The sequence below is a fragment of the Gorilla gorilla genome, chromosome 10 (assembly GCF_029281585.2).
Source record: "Gorilla gorilla gorilla isolate KB3781 chromosome 10, NHGRI_mGorGor1-v2.1_pri, whole genome shotgun sequence".
In the NCBI taxonomy this organism is placed as follows: Eukaryota; Metazoa; Chordata; class Mammalia; order Primates; family Hominidae; genus Gorilla; species Gorilla gorilla.
In genome coordinates this window covers 28,431,508-28,445,020 of record NC_073234.2, presented here as the reverse complement: position 1 = coordinate 28,445,020, position 13,513 = coordinate 28,431,508, and the positions used below count along the sequence as shown (strand labels likewise).

At 41.7% G+C, this 13,513-nt stretch overlaps 1 protein-coding gene across 4 annotated transcripts in view; it reads right to left on the bottom strand.

The window, feature by feature from the left end:
- FAM234B (family with sequence similarity 234 member B) overlaps positions 1-13,513 on the bottom strand; it is an 80,429-nt gene that overhangs the window by 61,499 nt on the left and 5,417 nt on the right. For all 4 annotated transcript variants that reach the window (XR_010129302.1, XM_063693818.1, XM_031000807.2 and 1 more), the window contains exons 2-3: positions 4,829-5,224; positions 2,225-2,323 (exon numbers count right to left, since the gene is read on the bottom strand). Coding sequence is in view for 3 of the 4 variants with exons in the window: in XM_063693818.1 (XP_063549888.1) it covers positions 2,225-2,323; positions 4,829-5,224 (495 nt within the window). In the remaining variant the exon portion in view is untranslated. The remainder of the gene's footprint in view (positions 1-2,224; positions 2,324-4,828; positions 5,225-13,513) is intronic.

Sequence of the window (13,513 nt, the reverse complement as noted above, 5' to 3'; positions counted from 1 at the left end):
TTCTCAGGATAGGGACACGTGACTCATTTCATACAGTTCCCACTTTCAGCAACAACTAATATGGATAAGGAAACAAAACTTTTAGAGCTTCCTTCTACCTATTCCTCAGCACGACTAATTAAATATACAACCTAAAAACAAGTGACAAACAATGGCTGGCTGTTTCAGACCCTGTTGCCAGAAGATATATATGACAAACAGAGGTGGTATATGGTAACTTCCAGGCTTCTCAAAGGTGTTAGGATCCCTATCCTGTGCGGTTCTTCCTACTGGAGGACCCTACTCCATCCTACAATGCTCTGACTCGTCTTTTCCCAGATGGTGATGGATTACCCCTTCCTGCTAGACCATGACTTCTCGAGGCCAAAGCCAGGCTCCTCTTGTTCGGCAGTCTGTGTGTAACCATCAGAACTCTAGAGAAGGTGCAGAGTGGCTGCCGCACAGTTAGTATCAACACAGAGTTGCTGAATGAAGGAACAAGTGAATAGACAAAAAACTCAATCCCTCTGTGTCCAGTAGCACAAAGCTTTGTGGGTTATCGGCACAGCAGCTTGGCATGAGGGTCAAGGACATGAACTCCAGAGCCAGACTCTTTGGATCCGAATCCCCAGCTCTATCATTTACCAGCAGTAGGACTGGGCAAGTTCTTTAACCTCACAACGTCTCACCTTCCTCATGTGCAAAAGGGGGATAATAATGGGTCTACTTCACAGGACTGTGTGGAAGGATAAATTCCTTCATACGTTATGTGCTGACAATGGTGTATTAACACATAGAAAGCACCATATGTTCGCTATATCCTTATTTGTACAGTCTGTGGCCAAATCAGCCTGGTCCACATTGTGTCCAAACCCACGGCCTTGCCATTATGAGTCTTGGTATGAAGCAAACTATGTAAGATACCAAATGACTAAAAACATCTCTAAATTTAAGTAGATGGGGAAGATTTTTACTTCAGAAGTCACGGGCAGGAAAAGTGTAATCAAGTTTTGATTGCACGGAAATCTACTCCTAGGCTGGAGATGCTCTCTACAGCAGATCTCCACCCAGATTGCTTCCACATCTCACGTGGGCCTCAGAAAGCCACTCCTACTAATGTAAGAGATGTGGTTTAGAATTCTCTAAAACACACCTAGACATGTATTCCAAGGCCTAGATGACTTAAAAGCAGTCACTACGGCATCCTCAGCATCAAACTAGGTCCCTGCATCAGCTCACAGGCTGCAGTTTGACTCCACTGTAGTGGAGGCTGCAGGATCAACCAAAAGCCTTGTGTACTTAGGCTGAAATCAGAAGGCATTTTTTCTTTTTCTACAGCTGACATGTGTAAAAGCTGGGATCCCAGAAACAGCACCCTAAATGAGGGTAAGTTGTGGACGGTTTCTTAAGGAGACTATTCACAAAGATGTGGCCAGCATGTAGAAACACCACAAGTGATAGTGCAGACCCTCAGAACTGTTAGGCTCCCAAACAAAGACACAAGGAGAGGATGCAATTACTGGAATCCAGAAAAGGAAAGTCCTATAGGAGGGCCACCTTGAAACGAGCTGTGACCCAGGGTCAAGGCTGTAGCAGCCATCCTGCGGTGACCCCGGCGGGGAGGGAGCCAGGGGAGTGAATACCTCCCCTCACACTCTTACTCCCCTCCCATTCCGGAGCTGTGCTCCCCATTGAAAGGAGACCAGCAGGCAAGGAAGCCTGTTGATACCATCCATACAGCTCAGCTTCCCCATGCAGAGAGCAGGATGGACAGCAGGTCTACAAGTGTAAACTGAAGGGGGAAAGGAAAACACCCGGCCAAGAGGTATTTGTGTAAAGATGTATAAGTCTATGAACAAAAGTTTTCTGCCAGGGATAGGAGGGTAGCATAAAGTCAATGTTCACTATAATCTAAGAGGCAATGGAAAACCAGGAGAAAACCCAAGGAACCTGAGGACTAACACTGTTCGTTGCAAAGTGTGTGGACAAGTCACTTCCTCTCTGCATCACAGTTTCTTCACTGGCCTGGTCACCACTAAAAATTCCTTCCAGCTCTAACTCCCTCCGATTTCTTAGACTGAGCTTTGTGGAAGCTTTCTGATGAGGGTTTTCATGTATGCCAGAACCATGGTAACTTTCTGTTCACTGCAGTTCCTTCTCTGCAGTACCACTTGGGACACAGCTCTGATGTTTTCTCCTAGCTGACAGTGCCCCTGTAGCAGCCTTGAAAAAACATGTCTCTTACCTACTGCACTCCCGTTCCTTGACATCACAAAGGAGAGAAGCACATCACGCAGGCCATCTCCATTCACATCAGCCAATTCCAATGGAGACAGGTCCCCACCTGTTATACACATAAAAAACCAAAAAGGTCCTGAGCAAGTTACCACAAACCAGTTCTCTGTTGCCAGTAGCTCTATAAACACCAGGCAGACTCCAGTTCCTCGACTAGGTACAGTAGACACACCTCTCCCTACTCCCCCTGCTAAGTGCATGGAAAAGCCCTGGACACTGTATATAAAACAAACATAAGACAACTCTAAAAGGCAGAGAGAAGGAAGCAGACCAGCTAGGGACTGCAAGACCCAAGGAATGACAAGGTGATGAGTCCCCTGGGTTTTCTTTTGGCCTCATAATACCCAGATAGGGTGCTGGAAAAGCCAGCAACCCAGAAACACCACAGGTACAGACAAAAAAAGCCCCAGAAAAGGCTGGCTTCCCTAGCTAAAAGCCCAAGAAAGGTGCAGTCCAGCAAGACAGGAAAGTTTTAGATAATAACTGCTCTACTCCAACCAAACAGATAAAATTATCGGCCCAGCTCCACCCACTCATATAGCAAAGGCTGAACGTGCAGCCTGGCTCCCACCCTCTCCTGGATGTAACAAGGTACCCCACCACCACCACCACCATCAGGATCATGTCAGAGAAAGCCAGGTGGGGGCAAGGACTGTCATCCTCATCTAGCAGGACCAAAGGAGTTCCACCCCAACTAGCATCAACAAGGCAGCCCTCTCCCTCCTGTCCACGGGGGTGGTGTCAGCAGAGGCCTAGTGAGGAGTCTGGACTTCCATCCCCCCACCACCCAACAGTGTGGACTCAGAGGATGCCCACCAAATTTGGAGAGAATTCACACATTGCTAGTGGAAGTGTAAATTGGTACAACCATGTTGGAAAATAATTTAACATAAACTGCTAATAATGAACATGCACACACCCTATGGTATGATCCAGCAATTTTACTCCTAGGTTTATGCCTTAGATAAATTCTTATACACTGCAATAGGAAACATATACAAAAATGTTCTTAGCAGCATCATTTATTTATTTAAAAAAAAAAAAGACTGGAAGTATTACTTAAAGGTTCATCAACAGAAAAATGGATAAATCATGGGATAGTCATACCAGGGAAAATCAGACAGTAGTGAAAATGAATAAACTCCAGGTATAATGCATCAATATAGATGAATCTCAATAAATTGTTTTCAAAAAATTAAGTGGCACAAAGAAGCAGGTCACAGGCTGGGTGCAGTGGCTCACAACTATAATCCCAGCACTTTGGGAGGCCGAGGTGGGTGGATCACCTGAGGTCAGGAGTTCAAGATCAGCCTGGCCAAAATGGCAAAACCCCGTCTCTACTGAAAATACAAAAATTAGCCAGGCATGGTGGCAAGCTCCTGTAATCCCAGCTACATGGGAGGCTAAGGCACAAAAATCACTTGAACCCGGGAGATGAAGCCTGCAGTGAGCCGAGATCATGCCACTGCACCCCAGCCTGGGTGACAGAGCAAGACTCCGTCGCAAAAAAAAAAAAAAAAAAGCAGTTCACAGAAGACTGCATGATTAAATTCATGTAAAATTTAAAAACCAGCAAAAGTAATGAATATACAGTTTAGGGGTACATACTGACATGGTAAAACTTTACAGAAAAAGGAATAATCAACACAAAATTCAGGATAGCAGAGGCCTTCGCTGGGCAGAGGAGGATGTGGTCAGGAGGGACACACAAGAGATTGTGAAGGTCTCAATGATGTTCTATTTCTAAAGCTGGGTGGTAGACACACCAACAATTTGTTACCTTTAAACTGTATATAAATATATGTAAATGAAACTTGCCTTCAGAGAAACTAAAGATGAGAACACAGAACTCATCAGAAGCTAATTCAACTGGGATCAGAGAAGTGGCAGAGATAAACATTTCTAGATCAAGAGGATGCCAGGGGTCTGAGGATAGCTTAATCCAGTTCACAAGAGACAGGACTACTCAACACAGGTGAGACATAAGTCCCATTCCAGAGCAAGAGGTTTTAAAGAAGCCTGCTCCAAAAAGGAGACAGAATAGCTGGAATTACTCAGACAGCACCGCCCTAACCATGAGGAGCAAGAAAGAAAAGATAGCAACTATCTTTTACAGGAAATGAAATTATTTTATAATTTAAATTAGATCAGACCTCTATCATCAAAGAATGTCAAAGGGTTCTGCAAGAGCTCTATCCCTGGTGCAACCAGGCCTTGAACCTTGCTTTTCTCTGTAAATAGCCCTTCCTACAGCTTTGCATTCCCCTGATACAGTGCTGGCTCCACAGCAGGAATCCAGCAAACCAGCCCTGTCCTCTCTGGATCTAATAAAGACCAATGCCAACAGACACAACAGAGCAATGATTCCCAGGTTTTTGGAGGTGTTTGTTTTCTTTCAAATCTTAATCTCCTTGCCACCTCCACACAGCGGGGACGGCAGGGTGGGGAATGCCGCATGACACATATTAAGTTTTAAGATTTGGAGGAAAATTTAAATGTAATCAGACATAGCATGAAGTTTCACAGGATTAGGGCTGAAGATTCTGCAGCTTACCTCCCTGGGAGCCCAAGTGGCGGCTCCAGGTGCTGTGCAGATCTCTGGGAGGACAGGGGATCAGGAAAGCACACAGGAGCACCAGGATCATCGAGATCCCCAAAGTCAGCAGGAAGACAGACGTGCGCACATATGACACCAGGGAGGAGGCCGCCTTCTGTTCCAGGCCCCCAAGGGGTTCTGAGGGGTAGCCCTCCGTGGTGACTTCTGAAAGATGTGGCTTTGCAGCCTCTGCAACCTCAGCATCTGAGTCAGGTTCTGGCACTTCTCCCAAAGGACTCTTCCCATTTTTGACCCCTCCATTCTTCTGCAGGTTAAGCACCAGATCGTCTTCGCTCTCATCACTGTCAGCCTGGGTAAGTGGATCATACTCCCCTAGGTCTGGGCTCTTCTTCCCTGAAAATACAGAAAAACAGAGAGTCAAGGGGAACTGGGGAGAAGACACCCTCACCAAATATATGGCAACTGTAAATACCCAGAAGAACACGGAAAACTAAAACAAAAAAAAATCCAGGTTTACATCAAGTTTGAACCTTGGTGGCTATCTGTAAAACAGAAGCCAGTGAAGCAGGGGTTAGGAATGGAAGGAAAAACAAAAGCACAGTGCTCCAGGATCACTGCCTGCATGAGTTTAAGACAATGGAAAAGGAGGCAGAAGTTAGCAAACTTAAAATGTCTTTAGTTTAAAAAGAAAGCTCTCTTAATGTGTTTGAATCTCACTCAAGAAAAAGATCATGGCTCCACATCAACTCTCCATGTGCCTAATGTGCATATTGCCTCAGATTTTCTTAGATCTGTGACATCCTAATCTTTCCTGGTAAACTTTTAGAACAATTCTTCTCCATACGCTGCTTCTCACAGCCCAATATCTGTGGCTTCCCAACTGTTTCTATGGAAACAACTTAGAAAGTTGAACACTGAATGTTCATCTGAAGATGTATTGAAATCTCACTTCTAAGAACCATCCTGTGATTTGAATGCCCTTTCAGTCTATCTTTTAGTAAACAGTGTTTACCCCAAAAACTGCTCTTCTGAACAAGTATTCTGGGAGGGGTGGTGATCTAGCCAGTACACAGAGGTAGGGGACTTGTCTTGAAGGTGCTTTGCATGGCAAGCACTTTGTTTTTACTTAGCCTGCAGTGTTGATTTGGGATAGCTGAGAGAGAAATTACAGAAGAGCCTAGGTACACCTCCTCCCAAGCCACCCACCCCTTGGCCTCACTGCCAATGACTGAATGATTTTATGCCTTTATTTCATGTTACCACCAAGTAACAACCAAGAAAATGTTTCTTTTGGGGAGACTTTATGCGGTAATCTATCACTAATGTAAACTCTATCGTTAAATCTTTTGTTCAGAAGAAATATAAAAAAGACCACATAACCCAGCTAATTAAAAAGGGGAAAAGAATAATTATTAATGCTAGTGTCTACCTCTGGGTCACTATGGCCTTGGTGATGTCATTTCATACATTATATCTCAGTTTGTTCAATTAATAAAATGAAAGAATAAAACACTATATGGAGACCAGATTGTTGCGGGAAGGCAGGGACCCCAAATGGAGGGACCAGCTGGAACCACGGCAGAAGAATATAAATTGTGAAGATTTCATGGACACTTATCAGTTCCCAAAATTAATACTTTTATAATTTCTTATGCCTGTCTTTACTGCAATCTCTGACCACAAATTGTGAAGATTTCATGGACATTTATCACTTCCCTATTAATACTCTTATAATTTCTTATGCCTGTCTTTACTTTAATCTCTTAATCCTGTTATCTTCATAAGCTGAGAATGTACGTCACCTCAGGACCACTATTGTACAAATTGATTGTAAAACGTGTGTTTGAACAATATGAAATCAGTGCACCTTGAAAAAGAACAGAATAACAGCGATTTTCAGGGAACAAGGGAAGATAACCATAAGGTCTGACTGCCTGCGGGGTCAGGCAGAATAGAGCCATATTTTTCTTCTTGCAGAGAGCCTATAAACGGATGTTCAAGTAGGGAAGATATCGCTGAATTATTTTCCCAGCAAGGAATACCCTGGGGAAGGAATGCATTCCTGGGGGGAGGTCTACAAATGGTTGCTCTGGGAGTGTCTGTCTTATGTGGTTGAGATAAGGACTGAAATATGCCCTGGTCTCCTGCAGGTACCCTCAGGCTTACTAGGATTGGGAAATTCCAGCCTGGTAAATTTTGGTCAGACTGGTTCTCTGCTCTCCAACCCTGTTTTCTGTTAAGATGTTCATCAAGACAATACGTGCACAGCAGGACACAGACCCTCATCAGTAATTCTAACTTTGCCTTTGCCTTGTGATCTTTATTGCCCTTTGAAGCACGTGATCTTTGTGACCTACTCCCTGTTCCTACACCCCCTCCCCTTTTAAAATCCCTAACAAAAACTTGCTGGTTTTGTGGCTCAGGGGACATCACGGACCTACCAATATGTGATGTTACCCCCAGAGGCCCAGCTATAAAATTCCTCTCTTTGTACTCTTTCTCTTTATTTCTCAGACCGGCCAACACTTAAGGAAAATAGAAAGAACCTACGTTGAAATATTGGGGGCTGGTTCCCCCAATACCAGATGTTGGAAGTAAAACCTTTGATGTTTAAAGTTGGTATTTGGTACATTAAAAAAATCAATAAATTTTAGATTTTTTAAAATGAACATTCCACAGAATTATAACATTAAGTACTTTCAAAAAAATCCAAAGAAAATACTGAATAATCTGTCATCCTAATAACTAGAAATTATTTCTATTTATTTTTATTTTCAAAGCTATACACTTTGCCCAATAAATATTAGACTTGATTTTTAAGGGCACAAATTACAAGAAAATAAATCAATTATTAGAAACTTAATTCAAAATAGTACTTTCAGAATATGCCACGGGGTCAGTACAGGTTCCAGATAATCTCCTACAATTTGTATTTCTACTCCATGAACCAAATTATTTGGTTAATTAGGGCACACCATTCCCTAACCATCCCAGATAACTCTACACATAATAATTTGCATACAGAGCCATGGGTTGTTAGAATAATATTAACTCTAATACTTTTTAAAGTGATTGTTTGTTCTTGTTTTGTTTTTTAGCTAAAATACACCTGACATGATAAACAAAATGTGATATGTACATACCATGGAATATTATTCAGCTCTAAAAAGGAAGGAACTTCTGACACTTGCTACAAAATGGATGAACCTTGAAGACATTATGCTAAATGAAATGAGCCACACACAAAAAGGCAATACTGTGTAATTCCACTTATATGAGTTATCTAGAGTAGTCACATTCACAGAAACAGAAAGTAGAATGGTTGTTGCCTAGGTCTGGAGGTAGAAGGAAAAGTTGTTACTGAGTAAGTATAGAGTTTCAGTTTTGCAAGATGAAAAAGTACTAGAGATTGGGTGCATATACAGTTAATACTGAACTGTATACTTAACATAGTTAAGATAGTAAATTTTATGGTGTATGTATTTTTTGACAATTTAAAATGTTTAAATATATATATATATCTGAAAAACAGGAAAGCACACAGAGTTCTCAACTCTAGAGTTACTTGAGAAAGCACAGCAAGAGACCTTAAAGATCACATAATCTATCCCCACCCCTATCCCAAACTTACAACTAGCTACTTACAAAGACCTACCAACCAGTTACTTAGCAAACACCTGAATGTAACCTGTATTAGGGAATCCACTGGCCTCCAATCTAGAAACCAATTCTTTACACTGATTCAAGAATTTTTTTCTAGGAAGTTGCCAATTATCTGTCCCAGTTTCAATTTCTGGGATCCCTCTCTCACATGTAAGTCCTTCAAACATTCAAAAGTATCAATCATAAGAGACATATGATATGGTATTTAAGAGCTCAAGTCTTCACAATCAAACATCAAGCCAAATCCTGGCTATATCTCTTATGAACTATGTAATCTCAAATTTCTTAACTTTATTGAGCATCAATTTCCCTATTTATGAAATGGAATAATTATTCTTTTTAGCTCATATGATTGTGATGAAAATCAAATAAGATAATATATGTCTGGTTCTTAGTGCCTGGCTTATAGTCACACAATAAATTTTAGCTTCTATTATTATCATTACCATCACTGGTGCCAGTATTGTATCCCCCAGTGCCCTCCCCCACTCTTCTCAGCTCCAACTTAAACACCTCCACCTCTTTCAACCCATTACTTAAAGAAGCATTGTTTCAGGTGTCCTCAACATCCTGGTCATTCTCCTCTGGACACAATGTGATATGTCTGTGCTTTTTAAAATATGGTTCTTGGAACTAGATACAATCCCAGGTACAGTCTGACCAGAGAAAGGGAGGGCAGAGCTATTTCCTACCTACTCCAGATAGCAAACAACAATTCAATTTCTATAACGTAAGATCTTGAGAGCTTTCTTGGCATTCACATCACCTACTGATTCAATTGAAACTTCCAAGCATTTTGAACACATGCTTAAGCCACCCTATAATTGTGCAATTGGATTTTTAGCACCAAGTGAAAAATTTAGCATCGACATCAAATTCAATCTTGCTAGTCAGTCTCCACCTTGCAACAAACATATCAGGCTAAAACAGCACCTTTGTCAAAGTGAAATCATTAATAAAACACTTCCCAGCAAAACAGTTTAAAGGAAATTCATTTTTATCATGCTATGTACTATCACAGGCAGGGAGGAAGAGAAGCATATGCTACAGGAATTTATAAAATCTGTAGGAAATTTTTTTTTTTTTTTTTTTTGAGACGGAGTCTCGCTCTGTTGCCCAGGCTAGAGTGCAGTGGCACGATCTCGGCTCACTGCAAGCTCCGTCTCCTGGGTTCACGCCATTCTCCTGCCTCAGCCTCCCGAGTAGCTGGGACTACAGGCGCCCGCCACCACGCCCGGCTAATTTTTAGTATTTTTAGTAGAGACGGGGTTTCACCGTGTTAGCCAGGATGGTCTCGATCTCCTGATCTCGTGATCCACCCGCCTCGGCCTCCCAAAGTGCTGGGATTACAGGCGTGAGCCACCGCGCCCGGCCAATCTGTAGGAAATTTATAAAAACAATTTGAAGCATTCTTTGAGAAAAAAAGCTGCTGTCAGATTGGTCTGTTTAGCAAGATTACATGCTTCTAGTTAATGATGGCAAAAGTGGGCATTTCTGTCACACTGTCTTCCCTAAAACCAGGAAAACAAATACAGAAAAATAAAAATAGAACACAAAATAGGAAACAGCCACATTCCCAAACCACAATTTATGAACTAAATGCACTGAAACTTGTACTCAATTGAGAAAGCTCAGTAAGAGCAGGCATATACATCTTGCAGTTATATATTGCACATATATTGCAGATCTTCAGCAATGAGCAGAGTTCACAGAATTAATAATCATGACAACAATAAGATGATGACGATGATGACAACTGGAAGTGTATTGAGTGCCTACTGTCCCAGGCACTGATCCAAGCATTTTGCATGTGTTAATTCATTTAATCCTCACATCAACCTTATATGGTAGATATTATTATTATTATTATTATCCCCCATTTTATCAACAAGAAAAATAAAATTAAAGAGGTAAAATGACTAAGATCACAGAACTAGCCAAAAGAAAAGCCAGGATTCAAACCCAGGCATCTGACTGCAGAGTCCATTTGTTGTTCTAACCAACAAGCTATACTACCTCCCTTGTTCCACAAATATAGCCAAACCAGTAATTGCTTGCTTGGAAAGACAAAGTCTGGGGTCACAGAAGCACCAATGAGCCCCATTCAACACCACAGAGTCAAATCGAAGTAGGACCGAGTGAGGAAAAGCACAAGCTGACATCTTCACAAAAAGCACACTGTCAGGACGGCAGGTTAGAAAAGTAACTGGGCATAATCAGTCTGACTGGGCCCAGTCAGGAGACAGAAGCCAAACAGTAGTCCAAAGAGGACAAGTTTAACATAAAAAAAATAACTAAGCAATGACAGGAGAGTAAACATAAAGATGAGAAGAGAACTCTAAAAGGTCCCCTAGGACTGAGAGACAATATCCAAGGCAGGACAAACTTGATATTTAAAAGGGCTCAGACCCGCTTTCACAAATCAGTCAACAAAGGTGAATTTGGAGTTCAGGGGCAATAAATTGATAAGTGGCACAACAAAGTCAGTGAAGGAAATGCCAAACCAGCAGCCTACAGTCCTGTGAAAAGCCACTCCTAGCCAGGATAGAGACATCCACACAGGAAGAGTGCTGGTGGGGAGCCAGCTGACTTAACAGGCCTGGATTACATTCTTGCTTCCAACGGCCCTAGATCACCCCTTTGGCAATACCCAGGCTGTCAAACAACTGCCCCATTTAAATATAAGTAATAATCAGAAAGGAGCCATGTTTAGTACTCATTCCACAAGATACCACAAAGCTCTACAAATATTCAAGAAAGAAGTAACAACGAAACATAACAAACGATTAGCTGAAAAGCAAATGCTGGACAAATCACACCACAAGATGGAAGAAATAATGAACATATACTTCCCCGTGGAGTCTGAGAAATTTAGGAAAATCGTCTTCTCTGAAATAAGCACTCAGGAAAACAATGAAAAAAATAACAAACCAGTTTTAGAAAAGAAATCCTTATTGGAATCAGCTAAAGGAACAGATATTGCTGAAAACAGAGTCAGAGACATAAAAAGAATAGACTAGTGAAAATCAAGCAAAATGTAATGGAAATAACTACAGCTGGCAGTTCTGAACACTTATCCTACACTCTTCCAAGCCCTTTTAATGTCTTATCTCAGGCCAGGGTTGCTGGCTCACGCCTGTAATCCCAGCACTTTGGGAGGCCAAGGCGAGCAGATCACTTGAGGCCAGGACTTCAAGACCAGCCTGGCCAACATGGCGAGACCCCGTCTCTACTGAAAATACAAAAATTTGCCACGTGTGGTGGCAGGCGCCTGTAACCCCAGCTACTCAGGAGGCTGAGGCATTAAAATTGCTTGAACCTGGGAGGCGGAGGTTAGAGTGAGTCGAGACCATGCCATTGAACTCCAGCCTGGGCGACAGAACAAGACTTTGTCTCAAAAAAAAATTCTTATCTCAGTAAATCTTCATAACAACTATGTGAGGTAGACACATTACTGTCTTCACTTTCAAGATGAGGAAGCTGAGGCTTGGAAGTTTAAGTAATTAGCGGATGTGGTTTGGCTCTGTGTCCCCACCCAAATCTCAACTTGAATTGTACTTCCATAATTCCCATGTGTTGTGGGAGGGACCCAGTGGGAGATAATTGAATCATGGGGGCAGTTTCTCCCGTACTGTTCTCATGGTAGTGAATAAGTCTCACAAGATCTGATGGTTTTACAAGGGGAAACCTGTTTCGCTTGGTTCTCATTCTCTCTCTTGCCGCCACCATGTAAGATGTGCCTTTTACCTTCCACCATGATTGTGAGGCCTCCCTAGGCACACAGAACTGTAAGACCATTAAACCTCTTTCTTTTATAAATTGCCTCGTCTCAAGTATGTCTTTATCAGCAGTGTGAAAACAGACTAATACATTGGCCCACAGACAAACAGCAAGTGATAGGTAACAATTCAAAACCAGTCTGGCTTCAAAGTCTGTACGGGCTACATATGATCCCATGGAAAAAAAATCAAGGCTTTAAAAAGACTAGAAACAATGTGATAGATACTGACAACAAAGGTGAGCCAATATATGCATGACCAAAGAGGATAACAGAAAAGAAAATGGAACCAAAAGCAGTATTTTAAAGAGTTGTCAAAAAAAACTTCCTACAATAAAGACCTAAAACTGCAGAATAATGAGTACACAGAGTCCCAAGAAAAACTGATTCAGAAGAATCAATACTGAAATATATCCTAGTAAAGGCACAGGACTTCAAGGACAAAGAAGGAATCCTATAAGCAGCCAGGCCAAAGGAAAAAGAATCAAGTCACTAATGACAGGAACAAAAATCAGGCAAAGATTTCTCCATAGTAACATACACTATTAAAAGATAGCGGAGCAATGTCCAAAAAGTCCTCAGAGAAAGAACATGCAATTTGATGTCCAAGCATTCTGACCCAGCCATGACATCACCAAAATATAAAGACAAGCACACAAGCGCTCTGAGTTATCATATTCCTATGCTTTCTTTACATTACAGAAGACTAGGGGCCAGTTCTTGGCCAGCCTTTTGAGAGGAATAAATACTTTTATACTAATTTTTTTTTTCAGATAGTGCAAAAACAAACCTCCACTTAAGGATTACAGACTACAAGTTTTGATTAGAGAAGTCTTTAATAATATTTTTTTCTATCTATTTACAGAAAGACAATAAGAGAGAGTGAAGTAAAAGAAGTCCACCAACTTGCCTTAAAAGAAGTCCACCAACTTGCCTTAAGTCCTACTCAGGCTGAGGAGCTAGGCGTCAAATCCAGCTTCCAAGCTTAGGGCACTTAGCACTCACTCGCTTCCTTGCTACTTTCGGCCACCACCCAAATTTTTAATGAATGAAAGGTTTTCAAAGAATAAGGGAGAGGGCACTGATTTCATAACAAATCATTATAAATGAGCTTTCCACAGCTATTGCTTTTCCTCTTAGGAAGACTGAAGATGCTGCTTAAATATAATAGGATTCCCAAAATGGTAGAGAGGAAAACACAAATACGAAAGTGATGCAACTATACCATACCCAAATGTTTT